General features: G+C 44.0%; 1 protein-coding gene across 1 annotated transcript in view; it reads left to right on the top strand.

The window, feature by feature from the left end:
- Positions 1 to 9,971, top strand: part of IQGAP1 (IQ motif containing GTPase activating protein 1) — a 71,357-nt gene that overhangs the window by 2,640 nt on the left and 58,746 nt on the right. The window contains exon 2 of the mRNA XM_009638489.2: positions 1,082 to 1,181. Within this exon, the coding sequence (XP_009636784.2) occupies positions 1,082 to 1,181 (100 nt within the window). The remainder of the gene's footprint in view (positions 1 to 1,081; positions 1,182 to 9,971) is intronic.

The raw sequence follows: 9,971 nt of genomic DNA, 5'->3' as shown, positions 1-9,971 counted from the left end.
GGGCGGGCAATGCCGGGGAAGGGCTGCGTGCCCCGCGCTCGGCGTGAAGTGAGAAGGAGGGATTGGGTCGGGCGGGGAGGGAATTTTCCCTGACGGGTAGGCGTTACCCTGTGGTTTGGGGCAGTTTCCAGCTCTTGTAACTGTGGGTGGGGTTGAAGTGATGAGGTCGGTGCCTCTGCGGTGCTCCAAGCCCGTTTCTAAGAGATCCTTTGCAGTCTGAACCAAGATCTTGTTTGATCCCAAGTGCAGTGCTTGATACCTCACTACTTGCATGTGTTTGCTGAAGACATTTTGGGTGTAAGCTAACCTTTGACTAATAATGTTATGAGACCTTTCGTATTTGTCAAGTTGGTCCATAAAACCTAAAAACTTGTGGGTTGGTTTGGTTTTTTTTTTTTACGTGAGAGCACGGATGAGATATTTAGCTGTAAGAGTGGAAAGAGCAGGCTTTGTCACTGAGGCTCTAAACACACAGGATCTGGAAGATTTAGGCATATACCCCTATGTTGGTCCTCAGCTTGATCCGAAGATGCCGCACAGGTTGTGGATCTGAATGATTCCCTTCCAGATGAGGATTGCGAGTAGCATTTCCATCTTTTTTAGAGATAGACTATAAAGATACAGGGGGAGTATAGGATGTGAATATATATTGTTGTCTTTCCTTAATCTTTGACTACCAGAACTGGAGGATAGATGGAGGGACATGGGGTCACTGGTGTGCTTTTGAGGAAAAGAAAGGCAAAGCTCGGGGAAAAAAAAATTTAAAAAAAAAAAAAGAAAAAGAAAAGAAAATGAAGGAATGTTTCTAAGAAATTGGAAGATGGAAAAAAGTTAGATCACTGTCAACTTGAGAAACCAAAAAGAGAGATGATGGCAAGTTCATGTGACAAGGAAGGAAGGAGAAGGAAACAGGGTCTCTTCTGTTGCTTGTAAAGAACGGATGTATTTGGTCCTTCATTTTTCTGAATCGAATAAAACCTGTGATGAGTTTCTGTGGGAAAGGTTGGATCTGATTTTTGGTGTGCCCGTTCAGTTACATTCAATCTTCAACCACCTGACAATGTGTTTTGACTATTTGCAGCTGTCTTGGATAATGAGAGATTAACAGCAGAGGAAATGGATGAAAGACGACGCCAGAATGTAGCCTATGAATACCTTTGTCACCTGGAGGAAGCGAAGAGGTAAGCATAAGTGGGTTTGAAACTGCTGGTGCTTTAAAAGAAGCTGTGATGTTCTGTAAGGGGAATAATTTGGATGCAGCTTACCTCTTGTCTGTGTTCCTTAGTGGCTATATAGATTCATTTTAAAAAACAAACAACAAACAAAAAATCCCCCAAAAACCAACCGACCCCGATGTGCTTATCCAACATGTTCTTAAAGGCTTTTTGTGATGAGGACTCCATAGCTCCAGTATTCCTAGCACTGAATGGGTTCTTCCTGTTATCTAACTCGTATATGTTGTGGTGCAATATTGCCTCGCTGCTTACCAATGGACGTGAAGAACAGGTTATTCTCTTCCTCTGAACTGCAACCTTTGGCAAATTTAAATTGTGACAGTGTATTTTCCTTGCACTTACCTTCTTTTAGACTGAAAACCCGATTCTTGCATGTTTCTCAGTGTGTCCTATTTGATAGATCTGTAGTACTTTTCCCTGGATTATTCTGACTTCTCTCCGCTCATTCCATGTCTCTCTGGAAGTGCACTGCCAAAGCAGAGGAAAGTTTTCCAACAGGGGCATTAACATGCATACCTACAAGGGCACAAGAATACGCTAGTGCCGTGCATTACTGCACGGTATCATCATGGTGCGATGTAGTAGAGTGGTGCTGCATTGCCACCCTTTTCCTTGAAGGTGCGCTGCTGAAATGTGTTCCTCATCCTGTGCTTATACAGTCGATCGTGTTTTCCCGAGTATGTTACCTTTCCTGATCTTTGCTTAATATGTTGAAATAATTTGATATTATTCGTGTCGTCCAGCATGTGTGTAGCTTTTGTGTCATCTCAGTGTTTAATATGCATGTAAGCCTGCTGTATCTATTCATTCAGACAATTAATGAAAGTGTGATCAGAACACAGTAGGTGCTATAGATCTGCTATTAAAGGAAGAAGAGCCTATATTAAAAATGAATGCGTGAAGTCTTACTGTTGGTATTTCTAAAATCTTTCTGCAAACATTCAATCCTGTGTGCTGCACGTGGAGAACAGGAATGAGACGAACCAGTTTGTCTGCTGCTTCCCTTCATGGCAGTTGGGTCTTCTCATGCCTTTGGATAAATGGAATTTTTTTACTCGAAATTTAAAATGTTTTTATTAAGGTGAGATTGAGACCAAAGACAGGTTTTCAAGAACAGGATTAAAGGCAAAGAGGGGAGGCAATGTTTGTATTGGTGACTCCCCTGCCCCCAACGCTTTTCAAAGTAAGGCTAGTATTTCAGTTTGCATTTTGTACTTGGCGAGGAAATGGATTGTGAGCTTCAACTTCCCATGTTCCCACAAAGATCTAAGCAAGCTAGCCAACCTGTATGCCACAGAAAGTAACTTCTGGAGCAGCAGAAAAGTATGGAGCGTGCGTAAAAACATGTTCTGAATATTCAGCAGCATGTTTTGTCATGGCTCACTGAATACTTCAGTCTGCCTTTGTCCCTCAAAGGATGATGTGGATTAAGAACTAGGAAGCTTTCCTTTCCACTGGCTGGGTGATGAATTTTGGATAAATCTGTGTGAGTCTTCCCCAGTAAGACGGACATATTCCGCTGTAGTGCTTTTACTGGGGAGGAAATGCTGAGTTTGTATGAGTTCACTGCTGGCAGGGTATAAAGGAGGACTTTGTTCGAGGGTTTCAATGGTTTACGCTGCCTTGCCAGAATGTATCGTACACATCTGGAGGGGCAGGGAGTGTGCAGTTTATGCTATGGTGCTTCACAACAACTGTCCCTACTATTGATTCACAGAGGCTGCTTGGTTACTAGCAGATAATTTCTGACCATACAGATTTGGATGAGGTTTGAAGTAGTGAGAAATTTTGACATATAGTCAGATCGAAGTCCTTCCCTTTCAATCCAAAATCTTGAGGACCAAGCGCTGGGTGGCAGGGAGAGATGAGTTGCACTGCAGTCACTGTCTGTCCATGAAGGAGCCCCAGATCCATCCCTTGCGGACTCTCTACTTGTGGACTCTCCCTGTCATTGGCCTCACAGTAAATGCTTTCCAAGATGCTTGATCTCTGTTCAATTCCACGTCCAGATTTGCAAAAAAGTTCAGGCAAAAATGCCTAACATCACAGCAACAGCTTTAATGTTCTCATTTAGCTCTTTCTTGCTCAGTCAGGGGGACTTACTTTCTAGACAAATCGTCTTTAAAGTCTCTTGGCCACCTTATCTCTGCTTCTGAGTATTGCCTTGGCATTGATGAGGCTGAGCAGCTGGGCATTTGATTTTGCCACACCTTGTCAGAAACAAGGTATTTCCACTGTTTTGTCTCTGGATGAGCCTTCAGACACTGCAAATCATGCCTGGTGGTTGCCAGTATGTTTTGTGAAGAGTGAAGCAACACTGTGTTGCTCAAAACCTGAGTAGTAGTGTTGGAGCCTTCCTCATATGCACCTTGGCAGCCAGAGCACGCGCTTCTTAAGCAGAAGGTCTCCTTGGAGAACTTCAGATACCCCTTTTCCAACCCCTCAACCCGTGTTTGCTGAGTGGCTACAGGGTGCTCATGCATGTGTGAGTGGGAATTCCTGGCTCCTGTAGCTGAAGCCATACTGCTTTGCATGGGAGTTAAAGATTAAATGACCCGGAGGAGGGGAGCAGACTCCTTAGTTTAATAATTAAGATACCAAGTGAGAGCAGAAAGAACTGTTTTCCTCACAAGCAATCTTTTTGTAAATTGTCCTTTGAATTTTTGCTATGACCACTAATACGGCTTAAAAGAGGGCTTGTGGCTGCGTTGCTGGAAAGGAGTTCATTTAACAACTAAACCAGAACTGTAATGAGATCATTATATTTGAAATAATATCCTCAGTCTGAGATTTTGTGTGTTTAACTTCTTTCCAGTAGTCTGAGAGATAAAAGGTGACTTGGATACTGTAGCGTTTTGCTTGGGCTATTGATTACCATTGGGCTATTGATTCAGAGCTATGGGCATGGTTAGGAGGGTTTATAATCTTCATAGTGTGAGATTTTCAGATTGAAAATTATGTCTATGAGAAGAGGAGGGCCTAATAGCAGAGGAAGGTGTCTGGTGTTCCCTGTGTCGCGTGCTGGGAAGCTGAAAAGGTGAATGATGTAAAGTTGATGGCAGCTGAGGCAGGGTGGGAGGCAGCTGAAGAACAATTCTTAGTGGTCCCCCTCCTCCCCCATAATCATATTATCATATTGCATTATAATATCACATTCAGATGCTGTAGTTTTCAAGTATTCAATTTTTCTATAATGTAAAGGCACCTAAAATGATGTGAATAATATCATGCTGGTGTGCATTGCGTCAGCATTGTCAGAGGCTTGCTATCCCTTTAACCAAGCAGCAAACGTGGAATTGAGAAGCAGAAGGGATTTTTTTTTTTTTCGTAAATGTTAACAGAAGAGTGCAAGATGAAAATTGGCTAGCACCTAATTTCACACTGAAGTGAAAAATCTAGAAAAGTCTGGATTTCGGAACTGTCAGGTGTAATGGCACGTATGCAGTAGCTCTGAGTGTTTCGTGAAGTTGTTTGGAGTACCTGTCTGCTAAGGTCAGACATGGGCAGCTTGTCAGAGGGATGCCAATAACTTGTACTTACTTAATAGTATTCCAGCCTATTTTGGTTTTCGTTCATGAGCTGTCACCATTGTTCTATTGTTATTTAGCAGGTTTTGACTTCAGCTCCTGACATGTAACGGTCTTGTGAAACAGGCATTATTCTGGCTGGTTGGAGGAGGGGAGGCAGAGCATGCAGCCAAGTTACTCAAGATGGTGAAAGACATTGAGGTGAAAATTGCAGCTAAAGCAAAGATTGCGAGTAGAGGGATCCCTGTACTATGCTTGGACCAAATACTTCTTCCTTGAATAAAAATGGCTTTATAAATAAGTGGTGTTTAATACGTCAAATCTGACGTTTTGTGGTTGGTTTGGGGTTTTCTTTCTCTGTCTCCAAATCACAGTAGCCCACACAGGAAAGCTGTGGCAGTGCAGGTAGCCCTGTAAGGAGTGCTCTGTCCTGCTGTGACACGGCAGCTTGTGCTCACAGAAGGGTGAGGGTGGGTTTATCTGGAATAGAAGCAACCCGAGAGAACGTCTTTTTGTGGTCCTTATCTAGACGTCAGGCTAGTGTGCTGTAATATTCTTCATGGATGCTGTCTGATAGCTTTTTTTCCCTGCATGGGTTACTTGTTGGGGTGTTGTGGCATCCTCATGATCAAATTAGCACTTACTGATTTGGCAAAGGCTTTTTCAAGCCTTGTCTTTCACTGTGGAATATTTTAGGTTCTCCAGGTTGGAAACTGGAATGTTGTTGGCTCTCTTGTTTCCTCTTCCTTCCTGGCTTGCTGGGTGATGGTACCGTGCTTTTCCCCTGGCACAGTAGGAAATATTTTCCTTCTGCGTTGTGCCCTAGCACGGGGTAAGCATTTTAGTGCCCGGATTATGTGGCTTCCGATAACTGTGTAACTTCCGTTGTGCCTGAGCAGCGTGTTTCTTCTCATATGTGTCAGAATGGAATCCAGCCATGTGGGTTTCTTCTCTCCCCCCCCCCCTTTTTTTTTTTTATTGGTAGATGTTCCCTACTGAGCAAGAAAAGGATGCTGCTTGCTCTTTATTGCTGATTTAATATGTTCAGGATTGAAGTGTACTGTCTGTCATCTTGTGGTAATTCCCTTCTTTCTGCCAGATTGGAAGATGATTCGTGTAAACTGATGATACCGTTGAGAGAAATTAACGTTTTGTGCCTGTGTGGTAAAGTCTGAAGGGTCTTTCCCATTGATTGCTTTTCTGTAAGATTTACTTTCCCCTCTCCCTCATGCACGCTCGCTCTCTTTAAAGTGGGGAGCAATTTTTTTTTATGGGTATGATTTGTCTGTGTCTTTAAGCAAAAAATAAACCTAAATTGTTTGCCAGGTGACCCAGTTAAATTTTGTTTCCTAGAAAAAATCTGATGTTTAAAGAAAAAAATCTGTCTTCATCTTTTTGGGTTTCCCACTTTTAGTTTGAAAGTGTTTGGATGGATATCATTGTCTCTTGGAATTTGGTATAGTCATCCAAGATCTGCTTAACCAGGTTTCTTCAGAGGTGAAGGGTGACAGAAGAATGAAGAGGAAGAATTAGAGGAGACTACTTTCTGGGCAGATGGAACACATCTAAGGCTAGTGCTAGATGGGCAGCTCTGTAAAGCTTACTCTGTGAGTAGCTTTGTAAAGCTGGTTCCTCAGGGTCTGTAGAGGTGTAGATACCAGTTGGTGAAGGAGCTCTTGTTTGAAGAGAAAATATTTAAAATAGTACCCTACAGCTTCAATCTGCTCATGAAGGAAATCTAGTGGTTGCTCTTCTACACAGAATTGGTCTCAAGAGGCTTCTTCATTGCAAATCAGAGATTTTTAAGGCAGGCAATAAGTTGCATTGGTTCCATTCTCTTATTAACCTGGACCTGGAAAAATTGAGGTAGTTCAGTTAAAATGTGCCTTACGAGCCCCTGTTAAGAACAGGGCTGTGAGAGGGCTAAGTGCCGGTAAGGCAGTCTGAGAAAAGCAGGACTATTGTACAGTTCTCAGCATGCACCAGGTAAGCAAGTTGTGTGCAGAGTACCTTATTTAAATCCTGCTTAAATTAATCTGGAAATTAGATACAGGCAAGTTTCCTGTGGGTTTTGAAGCTGTGGAGTTAGCGCGCTGCCCGTTGGAGGATTCTGAGGATGAAGTGGGAACAGCAGCCTCTGGGGTACAGCCCGGCGTGCCGTGGTCCTGCTGGTGTGAACCAGAGCTGCAGCTGAAGAATTTTAATTTTTGTTTGCTTTGCTTTATTGTAAATCCCAAGACAGTGAGAATCTTAATGCAACTTGGGTCCCTGAAATAAAAAGAAAGGTGAGGATTGTTCTGGCTTTATATCTGAGCTTGTCCTCTTTTTTTATTATTATTTTCTCTACCCCGCCCACCCCCCGACTTAGACACACCTGACTTTGTGGGATGGGATTTCTTTTAGCTTTTAAAGATATTTCTATTGCGTTCATATTCTAATGGCCAGAGTATATGCAGCCCAGCTACAGTTTAGTGTCCTTCAGTGATTTATGACCAATTAATTGTATTACCTCAGAAGCATGGGAAATCACTGCAACTTTGCAAATAACAGAAAAAGAGAAGATAACACAGTGGAACTTAAACTGTTCACAGACTAGATATAAAACATATTCTGTAGTTATGGTATGTGAAAGCTATTTTGCCTTATGCAGGTCAGCCTATATTCAGTGTCTATATTTAATCCATCAGATCGTAATGGTCCCCTCTTTAATAATTGCTGGTCAGTATCGCATGCTGGAAAAGATCTAAAGATGGGATTACTTTAGAAAACATCTGCAGTACTTTAGTCAATAGCCTGTGATGTAGAACCTAAGAAAGTGTTCTTCCTATTGATGAGGCCTTCAGACTTAGAGGGGAGGCAATCTGAGACTTCTGAATGATGTCTCTCTGGTTGTCCCATGCTTTTTTTCAAATGTATGACTCATTTTTGGAGATATTTTGGTTTTATTTTCAAACTTTAGAATGGGGCCTTGTTTCTTCTGGTGGACAACAAGCTGACCATGAGCCAGCAGGCTGCCCTTGTTGCCAAGAAGGCCAATGGCACTCTGGGGTGCATTAGGAGGAGCATGGCCAGCAGGGCGAGGGAGGTTCTCCTCCCCCTCTACTCTGCCCTGGTGAGACCCCACCTGGAGCTCTGTGTCCAGCTGTGGGCACCCCGGTTCAAGAAAGATGAGGAACTCCCTAGAGAGAGTCCAGAGGAGGGCAACAGAGATGATGATGGGGGGACTGGAGCATCTCCCCTGTGAGGAAAGGCTGAGGGAGCTGGGCTTGTTCAGCCTGGAGCAGAGAAGGCTGAGAGGGGATCTCATCAACACCTACAAATATCTCAAGGGTGGGGGTCACGAGGACGGAGCCAGACTCTTCCCAGTGGTGCCCAGCGCCAGGCCAAGGGGCCATGGGCACAAACTGAAGCAGAAGAGGTTCCAGTTGAACGTGAGGAAGAACTTGTTGACTTGGAGGGTGCCCGAGCCCTGGCCCAGGCTGCCCAGGGGGGCTGTGGAGTCTCCTTCTCTGGAGATCTTCAACCCCCCCCGGATGCTGTCGTGTGCCCCCTGCTCTGGGTGAGCCTGCTTGAGCGGGGGGGTTGACTGGGTGAGCTCCCGAGGTCCCTTCCCACCCTTGCCATGCTGGGATTCTTTTTCTTTTTAAACCATTTGTAGTACTGAAGTATGATTGGATTTTTACAGTTGCAGAGTCAAGGGAGAAATGAGTTTGCTCATAAATGTGTGTATTTGTAGATATATTTGTATGTGAGGAGTCCTGATATCTTCATGTATAATCAAGTCACAAAATTACATGAATTGGCATTTGGCCAAAAAATGTAATTCTCACCAAAAGTGACCCCTCTAGATCAGGTGAGTGGGTCAGAAAATCACTAATTGACACAGCAGAACTTGCTCTGCCGTGGCATAAACATGGTTCCTCTTTTTATTCCAGGCTAATCAAGACTTTTTTTTCCTTTATTTCCTTGTATTTCTGTTTTATTCCCACTTGTAAATTGGGTCAGATACTCTCTTTTGGGTTGGTTTGGGGGAGGGGGGGGGGAAGTTGTTTTTGTTTTGTCTTTTTTTCTGCTTCTGTCAGATACGATGCAAGACCCATGTTAGAGCGTAATACATGAATATTCATAGATAATATTTTGCTATCAGTAGTGGCAAGTTGAAGTAGCTGCTGTTTAGCGCTCACAACTTCATCTGGGGCTTCTTGCTAGCTCCTGTTTGGACTTGAGCTATTTCTCTGCAGTTCCTGTCCTGTTCCATTGATGACCTCATGCGGCTGGCAGGGAGCGGATGTCTGGACTGGAAGTGTCTTCAGAACTGTATTTTTCTGAGAAGTGGGTGGAGAGAGGTGGGGGGAGGACAGTGGTGGAGTACCACCATCTGTGCCTCCCTCTGAATACTTTTTTAGTGACTCACTGGGAATGGTAATGACAGGCGGGCCAGGACGAGAGAAACAGCTGTTTGCACAAAATGCAATTGGGAGACCAGGGGTTTGCTGTTTGGACGGCAGTTCCTGAAGGAATATTGTAGGTAATGCAAGAAGAGAGCAGCCCAAAATAGCCAAAGTGAGTAGTTGTCACATAACAGTTCTTGGCTATCGGGTACTGTGGAGTGCTTCTTGTAACCCTTATTTACAAGAAATCAACTTAGTCTGAGGTATGATCACCTCAGTGATGCCATACCTTCCAAGCATTCGAGCCTATTTAGATTCTAACAGTAAGTAATCAAGGCAGTTAGCTTGGGCAACGGAATGGTTGAAGGGAAGAGACCAGCATGGCTGAGACAAGAGATGCTGGTCAAACTAAGGAGGAAGAGGGAACTGCACAGGCAGTGGAAGCAGGGACAGGCATCCTGGGAAGAGTATAGGGACGCGGTCCGGTTATGTAGGAATGGGGTCAGGAAGGCCAAGGCGCAGCTGGAGCTAAACTTGGCTAGGGATGCAAAGAATAATAAGAAGGGTTTCTACAGGTATATTAGCCAGAAAAGGGTGGTTAAAGAAAGCGTACCCCCGCTGATGAGCGAGACTGGCAAGCTGTTAACAGCAGATGAGGAGAAGGCTGAGGTACTCAACAACTTTTTCACCTCAGTCTTCACTGGCAACCACTCTCCTCAGCCCTCCTGAGTCGATGGATGGCATGAGGGGGACTGGGAGGGCAAAACCCCTCCTGCTGTAAGAGAAGATCAGGTTTGTGACCACCTGAGGAACCTGAA

This window comes from Egretta garzetta, unplaced genomic scaffold, assembly GCF_000687185.1.
Source record: "Egretta garzetta isolate BGI_Z169 unplaced genomic scaffold, ASM68718v1 scaffold975, whole genome shotgun sequence".
Lineage (NCBI taxonomy): Eukaryota > Metazoa > Chordata > Aves > Pelecaniformes > Ardeidae > Egretta > Egretta garzetta.
Note: the sequence above shows the minus strand (reverse complement) of the source record. Positions and strands in the feature narration are given on the sequence as shown.